This window comes from Sinohyriopsis cumingii, chromosome 9 (assembly GCF_028554795.1).
Source record: "Sinohyriopsis cumingii isolate HCF-2022 chromosome 9, ASM2855479v2, whole genome shotgun sequence".
NCBI classification, from domain to species: domain Eukaryota; kingdom Metazoa; phylum Mollusca; class Bivalvia; order Unionida; family Unionidae; genus Sinohyriopsis; species Sinohyriopsis cumingii.
Genome location: NC_142969.1, coordinates 57252768 through 57273025, shown reverse-complemented (window position 1 = coordinate 57273025; position 20258 = coordinate 57252768). Strand labels below are relative to the sequence as shown.

Below are 20258 nucleotides of genomic sequence, written 5' to 3'. Positions count from 1 at the left end.
CTAGGAATATCAGCATGGAGATTTCAGTATTTTTGTTTAATATTTTTTATGTAAAAAGTTTTGTTGAGCTTGCCTTGGGCTGAAGCTGGACATAGCAACCACTTTGGTATCTTTGTACCTATGTCCAGGGTCCCAGAGTGGTCGAGTGGTCTAAAGTTCTCACCATTTTGGATCACTGCCTTCTGACCTGTCTGCATGGGTTTGAGTCTCAGATTCGGCTAACCTGGGTACGTGAGAAAGCCTGCCAGTAGCTTCTCGTGGGTCGGTGGTTCTTCCTTGGGTTTTCCCGGGTTCTTCCTCCACCGGTTATACTGGCTGCCATGTATAGCCTATCTTATTCTTAAAATGGCATTAAGCCCTAGAACAACAACCTATGTCCATCTAAATGTCCATCCATGTCCTAGATAAATCTCAATGTTAAAGCTTTTTACTGTACACATTAAAAGGAAGGCTCTGCAGTAATGGGATCTCTTGTTAATATATTCTGATCTGACGAAAGGTTTATTTATTTTGGATTTTTTTTCCATGTAAAGTCATATGGCAGTATTAAAACTTTTAGCAACCTGAAGATCATGGACTAAAATACAAAATTCTTCACCAAAGTTTATCAAATACAGTTTAGTTCAATTAAAGACAAAATATGCACATGATAAATTGGCATGTAGTACTCAGGTAGCCTCCATTTTAATACAGAATTGGGAGAGTACTCATTTCACGTGGTATGTTCAGTGTAATTGTAATTTACTGTTTGTGTGGTTACAAGATTCTCCCACTAAGCAGAGAGTGATGATCGTTTAAACAATCGTCACTGATGAACACAAAACTTTCATTCTCTTACTGGAGTAAAATGAACCTTGATTATGCATTAGAGCTTTCAGAACTTAGCTGAAAAGCATTCCTGACAGTTGATGAAAAAAAAAAATCCTTTGTTTTTCTTGCACTTATGCAGTAGCAAAGAAGTCAGGGTTGGTAGGAAGTGAAGGGTCGCAAATAGGGAATCATATTTTCCACAGCTGCTTATTAGTGTTTTTTTGTGATCGCTACATATTTATATTCACTTCAGCGGTTCTTTTTAATTTTTCAATACTGCTGGCATTTTGCTGCAACATGAACTTTACTGCCCAATGCCTAGACCTAGTCAACATTTACAGAGTTTATGTCAGTGATGTACACTGATGTATCAAGAAGCTGGAGGGAAATGTTTCATATGTCATGGTTTGCATATATAGAAACAAATGATATTTTAATACATTTAAAGGCAAAAATTAATGTGATCATGGTAGAAATGGTTTTTAGGATATAAGGTATAATTACAATGTAAATTTGAGTATCATTTTCCTTAGCACATTTAGTTTACTTTTAAATCCCATCATCATCATCATCATCATCATCAAGAACATCAAAAATAATAACCTCTTTTCCAAAGGAGAAACAAAACAATATTTGTAAGAACAAGAAAAATGATTATATTCTCATTTCTTTGCATTATTTTCTTTATCTTTGATGTCACTGTCCTCTTCATCGCTAGCTTTTGATACACATTTTAAAATTTTCTTACAGATCTTGACAAATGAATATATATTTTTAATAGCTGCTAGATGTAAAAGCCACATGTAAATCATACATATGAACATGAAGTAAGGGTGAAACATTAGAAAATAACATACTAATCATGTCTGCAATATACATCTGACAAAATAAAAGATAGCCATAAAGGTAGCGAGAGAAATGTACAAGTCTGCAAATCAAAATGAGATGCTAATATTCTAGCCAGACAATTGATTTCAAGATATTATATGTGTGCATAGCACTGAATGTTATCATCCTTGAGATTGGTACATTGCTCAGTTTGCAATGAGAGATTTTAATCCTATATCACAAAGACCGGGAACATTAAATCGACAGAATTCAGCCACCTTTCTTGCAGAGTTGGACCATTTTGCGAACAGTATTCTTGAACCACAAACTTCTTAAAAAAGACGGAAAATTGGAAGAATTTTTTTATATAGCCTATTTTTTGTCAATTCAACAGATAGTATGCTAGTCTCCATGGATTTAAAATTTTAACGTGTCAGTATATTAATACACTTAAAGAGGAGTTGTCTTTTAACAGCTTTTATTTAAAACTTACTTTTCTGAGACAGTAATGCAAAACTTACAACAGACTCGTATGTATGTAATGTTTTGTTCTTACAGCAATAGTTTTTATTTAATACGGTTCTGTTCACAGACCTATTACATCAATTCCCTTGTTGGTTGTTAATTAGTTTGAATGTCCTAATGTGATAACCTGAAGTTTATAAACTAGATAGTACTTGCTATAATGAATAGTTATAAGTTTCTCAACAGTAATCCTGAACCAACCAGGTACTCCCACTTGATCCAATGTGCTGTCTTGTATGTTTCATATAATACTAATAAAAATTGTTATGATAAGTATTTCAGCAGTTTTTATTTACAAAACATTGTTGCAAAGTGCTAGCTTGTAGTTTATAAACTATACACGAGTATAATCCCTATGACAGCAATCAAATATGTGCACTACAATAGTAATCCTGAACCAAAGTAGTACTCCATCCATTCTAATCTGTTTAACTGTATATCATTGCACATTCTCTATTGGACAGTAATCAGATTTAAAATAATGAACCAAACGGGTACTCCACAATAGTTCCAATGTTATAACATAAGCTATACATTACTCACTATTATCCCTATGAAAGCAATGAAGTTTGTTACAAGTACTACAACAGTAATCATCAAATAAATAGGTACTCCATACTTTGGTATCAGTTTATAAGCTATACATTGCTCACTAGTATGCAAATGGCATCAATCAGTTTTGCTATGATAAGCATTACAGTAGGATATGCACACCAAACAGGTACTACACCCTTGTTCCAGTGTGCTAAACTGTAACACCAAACAGGTACTACACCCTTGTTCTAATGTGCTAAACTGTAACACCAAACAGGTACTACACCCTTGTTAAAATGTGCTAAACTGTAACACCAAACAGGTACTACACCCTGGTTCTAATGTGCTAAACTGTAACACCAAACAGGTACTACACCCTTGTTCTAATGTGCTAAACTGTAACACCAAACAGGTACTACACCCTTGTTAAAATGTGCTAAACTGTAACACCAAACAGGTACTACACCCTTGTTCTAATGTGCTGAACTGTAACACCAAACAGGTACTACACCCTTGTTCTAATGTGTTAAACTGTAACACCAAACAGGTACTACACCCTTGTTCTAATGTGCTAAACTGTAACACCAAATAGGTACTACACCCTTGTTCTAATGTGTTAAACTGTAACACCAAACAGGTACTACACCCTTGTTCCAATGTGCTAAACTGTAACACCAAACAGGTACTACACCCTTGTTCCAATGTGCTAAACTGTAACACCAAACAGGTACTACACCCTTGTTCCAATGTGCTAAACTGTAACACCAAACAGGTACTACACCCTTGTTAAATGTGCTAAACTGTAATTTATAAATGACTTGTTTGACTCAATATCATCAACATCAAATATGGTATAAGTATTACAATAGTACACACATTGGTATCTGTTGACAACAGCAATTTTTCAGTGGTGAAGTTACCTACAAATAAAGAAAAGAAAATTGCAATTAAATATAATATTATTAATATTAATTTAGAATGAGAGGCTATCTCTCTCTCTCTCTCTCTCTCTCTCTCTCATATATATGTGTGTTTGTCAAGAATCACTGTAATGACTTCAAACTTTAGCATTACAAAAGTAAGACATTTTACCATGTTTTTATTAATTTACATTTCTCAGATGAAGTGTACTTTTTAGCATACATACTGCAACAGGATGAGGCTTTGTTGGACCTTTCAGACTTATGAATTCATCAATTTCCCTGGCTTCCATGGCTCCCAAAACTTTATTTTTCTGCAACATAGGTTCAAATTGTCATAAAACATGTGGTTAGCAAAGTTGTGAATATATTGTTTATCAACATATTTTCTCTCAACTCACTGTATCAGTTTCCATACCTTTAAATAGAATTCAACTCACTGTATCAGTTTCCATACCTTTAAATAGAATTCTAAACATCTTTCTCAGACATCTTATCATTTTTCTTATCAGTCATCTGAATTAAGTTGTATTAGTGTAGAAGTTTGTCCCCTTTGAGACTTTGCCACTTTACGCTTATATTCATTCTCTTCGTGTCTCTAACCCTTTTTAATGCAGAAGTACTGTAAGGAGGAGTGGTGCATGATGAACATAGAGTAATGTGCATGCACACATGCAGACACTACCAAAGGATGTTTTCCAACATTGGGAGAGGAACCTTGGAAACAAGATTAAAATAGCACATCACTAAAACATGCAGACACATACAAAGTATGTTTAACAACATTGGGGAGAGGGACCGTGGAAAAATTAAAATAGCACATCACTAAAACATTCAGTGACACAGGTGCACATAAATTTGAATTAGTAGCAGAGCAAGAAAATCAGCACTCCTAGCAAAACTTAATTATGGTCCCCCCCCCCCATGAAACAAAATGTTTGATGGGAATTTGGATCATTGATTTTAATACAGTTGTGCCTAATTAGAGGGAAAATAATAATATATTCATCATTTATAAAAGACATCTAAATCAACTTGAGAAGCAAATTAGGAATGAAATCAATCTTTTAGAAGAAATTAATCAAGATATTTAAGTCTTCAGAGAGAAAAGGAATCAGTTGGAAGAAATGCATAGAACAGATTTGAAAAGTGCGAGATAAAGATCTCAAGCAAAATGATTAGAGGGAGAAGAGGCATTTCAAATTACATCAGTAAATGATGCCTAATTTATTGAAGTCAAAAGGAATTAACCAGTAAATGATGCCTAATTTATTGAAGTCAAAAGGAATTACGTCAGCAAATTATGCATAATTTAATGAAGTCAAAAGGAATTACACCAGTAAATGATGCCTAATTTATTGAAGTCAAAAGGAATTATACAAGTAAATGATGCCTAATTTATTGAAGTCAAAAGGAACTACATCAGTAAATGATGCCAGATTTATTGATGTCAAAAGGAATTACATCAGTAAATGATGCCTAATTTATTGATGTCAAAAGGAATTAAAACCAGTAAATGAAGCCTAATTTATTGATGTCAAAAGGAATTATACCAGTAAATAATGCCTAATTTATTGAAGTCAAAGTAATTACATCAGTAAATGATGCCTATTTTAGTGAAGTCAAAAGGAATTGCATCAGTAAATGATGCCTAATTTATTGAAGTCAAAAGGAATTACACTAGTAAATGATGCCTAATTTAATGAAGTCAAAAGTAACTTGTACAAAGAATTAAAGAGACATTCTTGAAAAAACAATCAGAAAATGTTTCTTCAATCAAGGACATTACATCGATCATGGGTCTCTTCTCAGCTGTGATACTGTTCCTAAAACTATAATGAATCAATGAATGGCTACATTAACCTTTAGTCAAACAGCTGCAGCTTTGCAAATTACACCAAATAATAAAATCCAGGATCTGATTGCTTACAGTTTGTCAAGTTCTTTTGGAAAGATATTGTCCTTTATTATGTTCATGAAATAGGCTGTTTATATAGCTACAGTGAAGTGTCAACCACTGAGAAAGAACTGATAATCTATCTTCCAAAAAGGCAACAAATCTAGAAAAGGTTTTGAATCTGAGACATATTTCTTTACTAAATTTATCCTGTGAAATATCACCAGCATGTATAATGAAGACTTCAACAAGCTTTTCCCACAATAGTTAATAATGAATGATCAAACTGATTTCATTAAGGGAAGATACATTGGAGAATATATCCTTTCTTTATATAATCTAATTTTTTATACAAAGAAATATCATTCCTGGACTTCTCTTAAATTGATTTTGAGAAAGTGTTTGACCCATTTGCATGGCCCTTCTTTTGATAATGTTTAACAGTTTCTAAATACTGGAAGGGAATTTACTAATTCGATACAGATATTGTAATTATTTTCACCACCACCCCCCATTTCCTAGTTCTGAAACTTTCAAACATATGCATATAAAACAGATTTATCCAACATGCTTATCTTTACAGTTTTCATCTGTGTAAACTGCATAAATCAATCTTTGCACATAGTTGTCAACTGCATTCATTTTATAAACACTGACTTCAAGTTACCCAAACTTTGGCACCATGATGTCTGGAGCAATAAAAGTACCCAGGATATATAATAGCACAGAAGTTGGAAAACAGTGAAGGGAAAATAATCAAGTGTCTTTTATGTTGCAACCTAAAGCAAGATCTTCCTAATATGACAATGAAAACCATACACAGGGACACTGTGCATAAGTCACATGTAGGAAAATATTTACATTTTGGCACAGTGCAGAAAAATTATGAAAGATACTGCAAAGGTATACACTAAAGGAAACAAACAAAATACTGGTAACTAGAAATAAGTACTGTACATATTTAGGTAGGAATCTTAAACTCAAAATACCAACCATGTGGAGGCAATCCATTGCCTGTAAAAGAAGTAGCTTAAACAGTACAATGCTAGATAATTGTTCATTTTCTTTTTAAAGACAGCTGTTTTACCATCATATTGAACGGCATATATATATATTGCATGTAATGTTAGGGACATCTGAGTGTAATTGTTTGGAGAAAGATGTTGACAGTTTTAGTTTTGTATGAGACAAGATTATTTTGGTGCATGATAGCTTTTCGGTGGCCAGATATTTAGTTTTGTTTATATATCATCATCCATTTGAGTTCTGTAAGTCTTTTGTCAAGGTTCTCCTCATTTGAGTTCTGTAAGTCTTTTGTCAAGGTTCTCCTCATTTGAGTTCTGTAAGTCTTTTGTCAAGGTTCACCTCATTTGAGTTCTGTAAGTCTTTTGTCAAGGTTCTCCTCATTTGAGTTCTGTAAGTCTTTTGTCAAGGTTCTCCTCATTTGAGTACATATGCTTCATGTAAATACATAAGCCAAAGGGAAGGTTTCTAATGTATAGGATGAAAACTGTTAGGCCAGATAAAATGATGACAATTGGTGGGTTTGCAGTATAAATCAGTTCCAGTGTTACCATCTTGTCATATAGACTGAGTGTCCAGAAATATCAAAACCAGAATTTTATGGAAAGATGTGTGTGTGTGTGTATGGGGGGGGAGTAGTACTTTTCGCCTGCCAGTTCTAATTCTTTAAATATCTAAATATCATTTCTCTTTCTTCTATCTGCATCTGCATTTGCTATCTCTCTGTCTCTCTGTCTGTCTGTCTCTCTCTGAGTATTTCTGTCTCTTTGTCTCTCTCTCTCTCTCTCGGCATTTGTATTCCATTTCTGTCTTCGTTTGCATTTCTCTTTCCTTCATTCTGATTTTGGAAGAAGTCTCAATGGATGTTGATCAGCTGAAAAGGATATACTGTTGCACACATGTGGTCACTTCCATCAAACACTTCTTGGGAGATTTTTCAGAGTGTGTGCATGAACTTGAAGACTAATGTGATTGAGGGGCTAAAGGCTAATAGGAGGAAAGGGCCTAAGTATCTATTATTAATTAGGAAGTCATCAAGCATATTTATTTCCCTACATAAAATTTATTAATAAATTCATTTGACTTGTGGTAAATTCATCAAATATTACTGCAAAATGAAGTGGAGGACCAACAAAATACGAGGGCTTAATACTATATCTGAGTTAGCTTATGAGTTAATTTGGCCAAGTTGTACAGCACATTAGTGCAGTTGTATTACCAGTACACACATGCTCTCTCTCTCTCTCTCTCTCTCTCTCTCTCTCTCTCTGCAATTGTGTTTCTCTTTCTTCATTTGCATTTTTCTTTCTATTTTGTCTTTCTGACTTTGGGTTTCCATGATTTCTGTTTTTAACTATTTACATATGGTTTTTAATTGCAATTATTTCAATTTCATTCAGAGCCAAATAGAAATTAACTAATCAAACCCAAAATAATTATATCAAAGAATTTCTTTTCCACTAAATATTGTATCAAAATATTTTTTATTTCTTGTTATGCCAATGATACTGTTACTTCCAAAATAGAATAATTTTGTGCAAGCTTCAACAACTTGTCCATTTTTAAATAATCTAATCATCCTAGGTAGGATCTGAAAAAAGTTTTCACCTTTAGAGGATATTGTATGAATTTGTTGGTTTTGGTCAATATTTCTTATATGTGTGAAAATAAAATACAATGGACTAAGAAAACTTCAAAACAAAGTGAATTATAATTTCAAAAGCAATTTTAATTTCTCTTAAGTATTTTAAATAAGTTTGTATCCCTGATGAGCCTTTGAATTATTGTTACAATTCTATGGTTTTAAACTAATTACCAGGAAGAAGCAAAGCCAAAATGTTTTGTAAAACTCAACAAATAATTTAATTCTCTAAGTTATAAAATGAGAATGTAAAAGTAACTTACATTATTGTGAGTTAAATCCAAAATAATCCTAAAAGTTCTATCACAAGTCAAAAAGAACAGTGTCCTGAATGAATACCAGGCTGACTGTGCTGAAGTGCCAACAGTCTTGATATATCAAAATGTCTTTGAATGAATTCATAATAATCTGCAAATATTGTTTAGTCTGAACAGTCATATGAGCACCTTGTAATTCCAATGTATAATTTCAAAAAATGATTCATCTCAAAATCTAAATACAACACATACATGTACTACTTTTGCAAATTAAAGTAAAAAAGAACAGTAATATGGAAAAAAAGAATTATTGTTCACTTCTTCCACCTTATTTAAATCCCCTCATTTACGACTCTACATCACAATACATTACTACATGATCTATGTTGCAATACCTCCCCAGTTGATTTAAACTGCAATAATCAATCATATCAACGGAAACTATAAACATGTTCGTTATCAAGGCTGGGTTTAGACCTAAATCCAAGTAAGCAACCTATTTATGGCATAATTATTTTAAAATATGATCTACAATCATGGACAAAAATTAAAAACACAAAAATAGATATACATAACACCTCCCCTCATAACAAAAAACAGATATTAGAAATGAATCTGCTTTTCGTGACACTGTTCACTTTTTAGTATCAGTACATATACGGAACGTATAATCTGGCTTCGGCACAAGAATGCTTGGTAAACTTCAGTCACTTTTACTTTATTCAATAAAACCAGTCTCCACCACATAATGAATTTCTTTTTCAAACCTTCCTACTTGAGATGATTCATCCTGTACGGATGCTATTTCACAGATGTAGAATATACAATTTCAACGTTGTAGTAGATTTTATTTGTTCGTGTTGGAACATCTGGATACAAGTCTTCATATTCATATATCAGCTGATTTATTTCACTCTATGCCTGTAACTGTATAATGTTTCTGATTCAGATTGTTTAACATTCCCAAATTCTGAAGATTCGTTAAAACTGAATCACTACAACCCGATTGCATGCCATGTTAAAATCCTCACTGTGTGGGACATGTATTAACAAACTGATTGAATGATCAACATGGCTACTATATGGAAAAGTCGTTCATGTTTCCACCTCTCAGGAGTTCTAATGATATAATTAAGTCGCTTTCTTTCTCTTCGATTGTATAAAGACCATAATGCCTAGCCTGAAGAGGATTTTAGCTATGGGCAAGAGGATTTTGAGGTATGGGCAAGAGAGCCTGGGTTGAAAACTCCTTCCTTCGGTGTATCTGACATATCTTGATTTCCTTTCAGCAGAGTGAAAATTAGTTCTTGCCACTTCACGGCTATTTGACAACTTATATTAAAAATCAAAGAAATAATGAAGAAGATTAAGCTCTGAATCTTCGGTTGAAAGATGTTTCTCTTTTCATAATTCCAATTGTCCACGGACAGAACGTCCAAACACTCGTTCAAAAGAATTAAAACCCAACGATTATTGAACTGAGTCTCTAACACCAAATGAACACTCTCGTCCCAATATTTCCCTGTATCAAAGCATTAAGCGAATCATATTCTGAAAAATTTGATGAAAAATTTCAAAGCCCCATGACTTTCATAACGATAGGCAGAAGATTTAAACTGATGGATGCTTAATTCATGCATAACGTGTTGGGAAATTCCAGACATAAAATTTGACCCACAATAAGACTGGACAGATCTGGCAAGGCCAAACAAGTGTACAAAAAAAGCTTCATAAAAGCTTTTAACTATGAAAATTTGAACAGATGTGGTGTGGTTTATTATATCAAACGTAATGATTGTGAGAAGGATTACATCGGGGAAATGATTGATTGGTTTTAAGCTGCACTTATGTTGAGGGAATTACATGTACGAAAATGAATATAAAAAAATTGTATCACTATCGGGGAAACATGTGTAAAACTGATTTTCAGGGTCCAATAACGCAATAGTCTGTGTTAACGGGCTGCACCGTGTCGTTTTAATGCATCGCGAATGCTGTGTCATTTAACTTTAAACAGAGGGTGCTTTTTAAGACAAAACAACGGTTATAAGTTAAATTAGCTTTCACAAATATTAAACAGCAAGACAGTGTCATTTTCAGTATTGTGATTAAAATCGAGATCTCCAGGCGACAACGGTGTTCTGACAGTCACCCATGAAAGTTCATATTCTGGCGACCTTTTGAATATCACAAATTTGAAAGCTCTGATTTGATTGGTGAATCACAAGGTCAAAAGAATATAATATTGGTGTCAATCAAATCTACTTATGATAAGTAGATATCGATTTTAATCATATTGTCATTTTCAATGCATGCCAAACAAAACATATATATTTGATGACGTTTACTGCATTGTAAAACCAGTTGTCTGTTTAAACCTATATACAGGTAAGAAAATTAACTACGACTACAAATGTCTATTATGGCTGTATATCGAATACTAATCATTTGCTTACAAATAATTTATATTTTCCTTCTCAGAAAGGGAACGTATGACAGTTATCCCGCTCAACTTGAATGCTCTGCTGCCCAGTTGAATGCCGTACTACTCCGTGAAATGACAGCTCATCGCGTACCGTTGTCTCTGGATACAAAAATTAAAGAATCGATATCTAACCTTTTTTTCTCATTTACCATAACAAGTAAATAAGACCAGAGATGTAGCTAAGCATAAATAACAAAATGACTGATTGACATTTCATTAAATCCCACCTTTCCATTTCCTTTTTTTCTTCTGGATAACTTCTTCCATTTTTTAAGTGTCGTTTCCATTCTTTCTACAGTGACCTCGGCCTCCACACCTTCCATCTTTATATCACTCACAGTTTTGGTAACATCTTCCTAAATAATAATAATAATAATAATAATAATAATAATAATAATCATAATCATAAAGACGTCATCTTTATAGTCGCCATGATAATAAATAATTTCAACGATAATTACGATGATGTTACTTAAGACGAGAAGAAATGAAAGAAGAAGAAAAAAAGACTTGTTTATGATAAAGTTTCATCAGTTTGTTCATACTGTGTTTGTATCTCATCATGCTTTAACAGGGATGGGAAAAATACAACCCACAGGCCAAACCTGGCTCGTGAACTTGGTTATATACGTCAGTTTACATCATAGGATAAAATTATAAAAATCACTTATCCGGACCGCGCCGTGGAGGAAGTTCCGCGAACAGGGCCAGAATAAAGCAGCTCTACCGTCTCTCAACTGCTACATTAATATGCAATGGCGGCATGGGCGCCCGCACATAGGGGCAAGCGGGGAATGGGGAGGCGGCACTCTAAACATATTTTGGCCTACATCCAATGTTTTTGAGGGTACCCCTGAATGGCTGGCATAATGGAGTGCGTCCAAAGCAGCAGTGCCCTCGGCAATAGACTTATAAGTTGATGGGTTAAATGTAGCATGAAGAAATATTCGTTATTGTCGGAAACATTAGTTGATACATACAGAAGACCACATTCTGTGTTTTGTTCTGAGTCAGCGGAAAGAACAAATTTAAAGCGGTGATGGGGTTAAGTCCAAGTTGTCAGGTCTCTGGCTCGTAACAAAACACACACAAATGTACTTGTGTATTTATTGCATATCTCCTCTTTAACGGTTCCAGAATATTTCAGGTTGATTGGAATTCAAACAAAGTCGGATATATAAAAGTCTGATCGGTTCCATCGACGCGCGGACTTCAATGAAAACATTTCATTTGTTCCAGAATGTGTGGAAATACTGACTGAGTGTCCATATGTAGCGCCAAACTCACCAGATGAGACTGAAGTTGAATGTAATAGAAAAGGATCATTTATACCTTTAACTGCTCTAGTCTCTGTAGTCTTCTGCTATGTTCATCTAGGTCTTGTTTTGCTTGTGCGATTCGTGTTTCCACTACAGCTAATTTGACTGATGCCTGATCCAGACCAGCGCGTATTTCCTAAAGAAAAATAAATATGAGGAATATTTAAATTGATTTCTCCAATAAATTCTGTCACTTGTCGTATTGTTACAAACCTCGGGTATTTGCTTGACCAAGTGGTGTAAAATCCTGGCGCGATTACGCCAGAAGTCATAAGTCTCCCCTATTTCAAAGACTTCTATACATCTTCTATTGTAAAGTAGAAAGCCCTACGTGTCTATTCTATAAATAATGGTACTCTAGTCAACGCAAGACCACATATCTCACAACTTTCCAATCGCCTATCAACCACACATCTGCATGGTTTCTCTTCATCAACTTTCCGTACCGTCAACAGTTGAAGCCGTAAAACTATACAACTATCCCCTAACACAGGGAACTATTTTTACTACGCCACCTTAGGCCAGTCAATTCATTGTTTCGAGCCACATTTCGCCTGTGAAATTGCATCATATTTGCCACTATGGTGACATAAACGCAGGGACGTAGAGAGTAATCACGGACACTGGGGTAAGAAACACCCGGGCCTCCTAGTTCTTGTTTAAACGATTTTGTTCTTTTATAACATTAAATAGTGTTGTTAGGGCTGGGCCCCCTTACGGGCCCGGGTCCCGGGAATATATCCCCGGCTGCCCCCCTCACCTATTGTCGGCCCTGCAAAAACGGTATCTGCCGAGTCCCTTATTGTTTATTCCAGTGTGTAATTTACCAGTCCCCAACATAAATACTGCACCTGCAGTCACTAAACCAATGTACACCACAAGATTTTAATAGGGACAATGTAGCAACAGGGACACTCATGCAGCTGTGACCTGAATTCACCAAACGTAAACCATGGCATTATGGAAACTCACTAATATTTCACTTATGACATTTGCTCCTAGTAAATGGCTAATTATTTAGGGCTAATGAATATTTTCACAGGGCCGAGTTCCAATAATCAAACAAGTAATCACAAAACTCTGTGAATTCCTTAAAACGAGGCGCTATAACCAAATGCGCATACTCCACATTTATTACAGTATAAACAAAGGACCATTGCGGATGCAAAGCAAATGGAGGTTTGCCTGTCTAAGAAACACACACACATACACACACACACACACATATATATATATTGTTACATTTTTAGGCTCGAATAAACAGTAACACAGAAAGAGTGAAAACAACAAGCTTTTTAAAATTTAACAAATAATTTATTTTTCTGGAAAATTCTGCAAAAATGAAAAAAGGAGAAGAACTTACGGCTTCAAGAATTATATCCAAAAATAATCTAAGAATAATCCACGAATTAATTTGCAAAAGTCCTAGTAATAAATGTTCTAATAATTTCAACTTCGGATCCTGATGGAAAATCCAAGATGGATGACGATGTTGTAGTCATTACTGTGCTTATCAAAAGTTCCTTGTAGAAATACAAACAATGGAACTCCGGTGTTGGAAATCCAAATTAAATTTGTAAGCAACGTCTTTCCAAAATTTCTGTGTGAGCACTCCTCAAAATATTTCCAGATAAAAAAGAATTAATCCTTTTCAAATCCAACTGATCTGAAGAAATTAGAACTATAAATCTGGCTACAACAAAATAACTTGACATCAGTGTGAAAAGCCCAAAACTGAGAAATCTCTCTCAAAGCATCTCTATTAAAACTTACAAATGCGCGTAAAGGAAAAACCGGAATTGCGAAATCGAAAAAGGGGGGGGGGGTCACGTGATGGTGTTATGTCACATACACCAAAATTGACCCTGAAGACAACCAATCATTTTATTCCAAGAAATAAAAAATTTGTTTACATCTTACATCATGTAGTATCATCATGATCTTGGAAACAACCAATCATTTTAAAATAAAATAGAACTTGTTTATGAAGGTAGCTACAAGTTCTGAAACAATGTCAGAATTTAGATGAACACCTCGTGTTTACAAATTAACAGTCAATGTCAAACAATTTTCTGAAAAAAAATATCATCTCCAGTGAATAAATTTACATTAAAATAGCGTATAATAGAATAAAAAATTTAAAACTGACAAACAATTAAATTGAAATAAATATGAATTAAATCAATATACGTAACTATATATATATATATATATATATATATATATATATATATATATATATATATATATATATATATATATATATATATATATATATATATATATATATATATATATATATAAGGAAGAACCAATGGCATTTACATTTTCTTTGCATTTATTGTCCGAAACCATTTAAATTTACATAATGTCATGGTGAGGTGAAAGATATATTATTTGGGCACGTAGCATGTGTTTAACCAAACGCGATTGAAATGTTCTATTTGATTTCATTTCTGACTGTAGGACCAGTGTAAAAAAGACCCGATGATCAGTGGAGCTGTAATGAAGTCTCTTTCTGATGATAATACTAATATGACGATGAAAACAAAGCTAACAATGACGGCAAAAACACGAATATGTCTTCTACTTTATTCGTATGTCTGATGATGATAATGATAATCACAACGACAATACAATACCTTGTAACTTTACAATGATGATAGGCTAAGTAGGGATGATGACAAAACTACTCCTCGGGTGGCGCCTCGCTTACCTAGAAACACAACTGACACCATAAGTTGATTTCTGCAGCAGTATCGCAGAAATACCTCAGCTTGTTTTTGCCTCATTGGCCACGAAATTCGCACACAAAAAAGAAACGGAAACTATATATTATAAGATCTGAGCCAGCAAATCATCTCGTATCAACACAAACACATTTTACCTCAACCGCAATTCAAAACGAGGCTGGCTCAGGAAGCCAATTGGTCAAGTCAGTGCCGTTTGATTTTAACGCCGTCAACGGAGGAGCAATTTTATAGAGAACATTAAGGATGACTGCCCAGGTTATGACGTTGGTGATAGTAATATAACCAATTCCTTACACATCTAACGTTGGATTTGTGACTGACACCGGGCACAACCGTTTCAACAAAATATCATTTTAGCCTAAATTACCTTAAAATCAGTTGAATCTAATTTTGCAAGAATTTTGTAGTTTTCTCCGTTGCACAAGCACTCATGGAGATCCCCTGTGGACCTGCTGTGGAATTCCACATGAAGTACATTGTAGCGTCGCCCTTGTTGACCATTTATACATCGGCTGAAGTGATCAACCCCGTTATCAATACAGATAGAAACAACGGTCAGTTTATTCACTGAAATGAAAAGAAGTATTTTTCACTGATTGATGATTAGCCGCTCTACACACCTGTCTCTGCAAATGTAGCATATTTTACATTCCAAGGGTATATTGACCATTGGTGACGCGTGCTTTGAGCGAAGAATTTTACGTTTGTAGTTTTTGTCCATCTCGTTGTTTGACCGAGATGTTTTCAGGGGAAAGTTATATTCTCTTTATTTTTTGTTTTCATTTGTTTCTTGTGACATTGTGGAACCCGCAATTAGTCGGATGAATGTAAGATTTCTAGTAATAAAGCAAAATTAGTTTATTTAACCAGTCAAGGTGTGTGCTTATTTTCATTTTTCTTTGTTGAAATCGTTGAGTTCAATATTTTCCATTAAACTGCAGTTGTTTCATCAGTAGTCGATGTATTATAAAATTACCGTTTCATGTAAGGTTGCAGAGAGAGAGAGAGAGAGAGAGAGAGAGAGAGAGAGAGAGAGATTACAAAATGTATATGTTTATACATGTGCGAGTCTATCAATGTGTGTATGTGTTTCTGAGAGAGAGAGAGAGAGAGAGAGAGAGAGAGAGAGAGAAGAAGAAGAAAACAGTAGTCAGCCCAACCTTTTAAAATCATTTTTTGTTTCATAATCTCTGCTTACTTAAACTTTGGTAAATGTAGAGTAAGAATTAGGGCTTGTCACTTCCTTTTCATCTACAAATACAACTATTAAACCTGAAACTATTTACAAGGTTGACAACGTCGTAAAGTAAGACTAGATTTCCAATCATTTAGTACCGTGTCAATTTATTATCAGTTCCAGGATACAGAAAATAGATAACGATAATGTTCACAAAACCACTTTTCTGTTTTGTCACTATTTCTAGAGAAATCACTCCCAAAAGCAAGTCAGTAATGTTCTAATGGGAATCCATGATTGCGTTGATGAAGCAAATACTCACAATACTGGCCATACACAACAGGATGAGCTCCTTGAATGGGAATCTAAGATTGCGCTGATGAAGAAAATACTCACAATATAGGCCATTCACAACAGGATGAGCTCCTTGTAATGGGAATCCAAGATTGCGTTGATGAAGAAAATACTCACAATATTGGCCATACACAGCAGGATGAGCTCCTTGTAATGGGAATCTAAGATTGCGTTGATGAAGAAAATACTCACAATATTGGCCATACACAATAGGATGAGCTCCTTGTAATGGGAATCTAAGACTGTGTTGATGAAGAAAATACTCACAATATTGGCCATACACAGCAGGATGAGCTCCTTGTAATGGGAATCCAAGATTGCGTTGATGAAGAAAATACTCACAATATTGGCCATACACAGCAGGATGAGCTCCTTGTAATGGGAATCCAAGATTGCGTTGATGAAGAAAATACTCACAATATTGGCCATACACAACAGGATGAGCTCCTTGTAATGGGAATCCAAGATTGCGTTGATGAAGAAAATACTCACAATATTGGCCATGCACAGCATGATGAGCTCCTTGTAATGGGAATCCAAGATTGCGTTGATGAAGAAAATACTCACAATATTTGCCAGACACAACAGGTTGAACTCCTTGTAATCTCATGTTATTTAATTGATTAGATACCGCATTTTTAGCCTCATAAAGGGGATGATGTCGTCTTCCAGAGGAGGTAATTCATAAGAAGAAAAATACTCCAAACCGTGTTTGTTGTGAAAGTAGATGACTACCCAATGGGTTCTTGGGCGATGACTGTCGTCCGTTTTGATGACATAGACGTTAACGTCTTGAGGTGTTTGTGGTGAGGAACTTCATTTTTAGCACACACCTCTCGATTTCAAGAAGCTATGTACAAATTGTGAGAAAGAGGTATTCATTTTCCACTAGTAATGAAAATCCATGAGCTCACTTTACTTTTTCCTTGAAAATATCTGTCAAGTAAGTTGATGCATGGGAGGTCTCGGTACTTTGTTGCAGGAGAGCTTGGATGCGTTTAATTTCCAAATAAGTCAATAGAGGCAGATAATAGTCACTCAAGTCTTTCCATCACTCTTTCAAAATCTTCTCTTCTGAGACAAGGGTCTGCACATCTTCCAGATACACTTGTAATGTTTCTTCTGGACGCATCCTCTTTTGTGTTTTTTTCTGACTGGGGGAGAATCGATGTGACAACAATAACAATGTTCTCCGGTGAGAAGGGTGATTCTTTAAGCTAAGTGACAAGCAAATCAGGAGACTAGATGCTCGTTATCGGTCTTCGGGGTAACTTGGTTGGTCTTGATTACACGTTTCAGCACACATACGCTATAAGGAAACATCTATTTTCTATGGCAATGATGTGGTAAAATACGATTGCACATGTTAGTCGGTGGTAAAAGTTTGCATTTGATCAAACCTTCGTATAGGCAAATGTATTCCGCGTCGATATGTTTAATCCAGTTAAAGGTTCAATGTTCACCACATGGTAATCTTCGACGATACGCTTAAATTCTAGACTAATTTCAAACTTCGATCGTAGTCGTGTTTCCACGTTTCCATCACTTGGTATCCATGAAAACTCTTCCGTGGTTGATTTTGATAAAAGAGTTTTCAGGTCTGGCTGAAGTAAACAATTTATAGACTGTTGGGATTTAGAAAACACTTAGCTGAGATATCTGTGTTTTCTAAATCTCAGCCGTTCATAGAAACAAAATTAAATTTATTTAATTTTCTTCACCATCATTTCTAGCATAGTGCATCCTCTTTTTAGAGTATGTCACAAGTAATGTAGATAGCGCATAGCTTTGGCTGAGTATCAACGAATAACCGTTTGATTGGATTTTGTTGATATGACGTCTAATTTGTTCTCGGTGTTAACTTCTTTCGGCACGCACGTAAAAGCTTTCTTTATGGCATCGATACTTCCATGGTTAACAAATAATGTCGATATTTTTCACAACGAAAAATTTCGTAAAATGTCCACATCGAGAATGTTGCATTCTTTAATATTGAGAGTCTAAAAGAGCTGATGAGTGAGTTTGCGCCAAGCGTAGAATGCTTCTCGTTGTTCTGTGTGCATACCACCAGGGTCTTAGTAGTGAATTTCTGGCGAAAGCACGGGGTCTTGATTGGCTTTTGTACTGAAAAAGTGTGAAACACCATCATTTGCCATTTTTTTCATTCCTAACGTTTTCGTCATTCTGAAAAAGACACGGCTAATACTCAGGGAAACTACGTGTCCCACTCGTGTAATTGACTTTGGCTCCATTTATGACGACTGATGGGAAATTCGGTGCTTTATTCTTAATGATTTTTCAAACAAAATTGTTCGTCTTAGCTTGAATGTAGCACATCAGTAGTGTATATATTCTATTCTGCAAAAGTGGTAAGAGTGTGAGGTCCACGAAATATCTTGTCTCGTCCTCCCGGAATTATGCAACAATTTGTTTAGACTGTAATGAAATAATGGTTCATGGTCGTATTTGTTGCAACAAGGCTTACATGGTATAACCATAGGTTCGTCAGGCGATACAAGTCAGCTGATTCCATTTGATGCGTTGCTGACCATGAAGCCATCAGTCTGGTTTCTGTTTGACAAAACTGAAAATGTTGGTATGTTTGGTTGTATGTCATTGGAGACTTTTTATGGTAACCCATTGTAAATAGAAATCAGTGTCAGTAAGGAAGGCATTATACAACGGTTAGTAGCTGGAAGATTCATGGACTTTTCTCCATTCTGCATCAGTTCCAGTAGAATTCAAGGCACAAGAGGGCTTTTTTGGAAGTTTAACCTTCCTTGAATGAGATGTCCATACAGTTGCTCATTATAAATCTGGAGGCTCATTTATTGGTCTTGTTCATTTTGATCCAGAGTTGAAGATGATGCATGCAGACAATATAGGTAAAGTTGAGAGTAAACTGGCCAATCATGTGTTGCAATTCTTCTTTCGTGTCATAACGGATTTTAGATGGACATTGCCAATTATCCAATACACAGGCATCACTTTCTGATCTTTTGATTACAAACTGGAAATGTGTTGACGCCATTTATGACAATTATTTTAAGCCTGTATACTGTTGCATGGATGTGTCAAGAATAAACCGCGCGTTTCTTAAAATATATTTTCTGCTTGAAAATTCCATAGGGACACACCTGGTTCCCAAGCACTACAGAAACTCAATGAAGCAAATTATCCATGTCTATGTTGACGGAAAAGACAGCGGTTGTTCCGACTGCATATTGGAGGCCAACTACTATAATTCGCTACATATCGGATACTCAAGTATATGTCGCGTTAGGCGGAAATGTCGCGATTGGTGCCCATATTTGAAAAGACTCGCTGAACGACATAACCAATGACTGAAGCAATCACGATCTAGTCGCATTCACCCTGAAGTAGACAGGAAGCGTAGTATTAGAAAGCCTGTGCATAATGAACAAGGCACGAAGCAACGGATAAACTTGCGTAGAAATGGCCATTCAAAATTAGTTAAGTTATTAAATGGTAAATTGGGGGTGGGGTGGGGTGTAGAAAATCTTCTTTACAGAGATGTAAGTAGGAGCGACTTGATGCAAAGGTGATATAGAGAAGTCATCGAGTAGTCAGACTGCTAAATGCGAGAGCTAGTTACATTGCGTTAATCAAGGGAAGGGGAGTGTGTCATCATTAGATTCTCCTTTTCGATTGATAGAATCAAGTGCCTTTGTTTTGCATGCAAAATAGATGTACTGATACTTCTCCCACCATTA

The 20258-nt window shown here is 35.2% G+C and overlaps 2 protein-coding genes across 2 annotated transcripts in view; both read right to left on the bottom strand.

Annotated features, from left to right (window-relative positions):
- Window positions 1–20258, bottom strand: part of LOC149791874 (serine/threonine-protein kinase DCLK3-like) — a 427773-nt gene that overhangs the window by 188568 nt on the left and 218947 nt on the right. The gene's annotated exons all lie outside the window — the stretch shown is intronic.
- LOC149791878 (uncharacterized) overlaps window positions 79–20258 on the bottom strand; it is a 36011-nt gene continuing 15831 nt past the window's right edge. The window contains exons 5-9 of the mRNA XM_089970373.1: window positions 15361–15560; window positions 12254–12376; window positions 11149–11277; window positions 3845–3931; window positions 79–3617 (exon numbers count right to left, since the gene is read on the bottom strand). Coding sequence (XP_089826499.1) covers window positions 3558–3617; window positions 3845–3931; window positions 11149–11277; window positions 12254–12376; window positions 15361–15560 — 599 coding nt within the window. The 3' untranslated portion in view covers window positions 79–3557. The remainder of the gene's footprint in view (window positions 3618–3844; window positions 3932–11148; window positions 11278–12253; window positions 12377–15360; window positions 15561–20258) is intronic.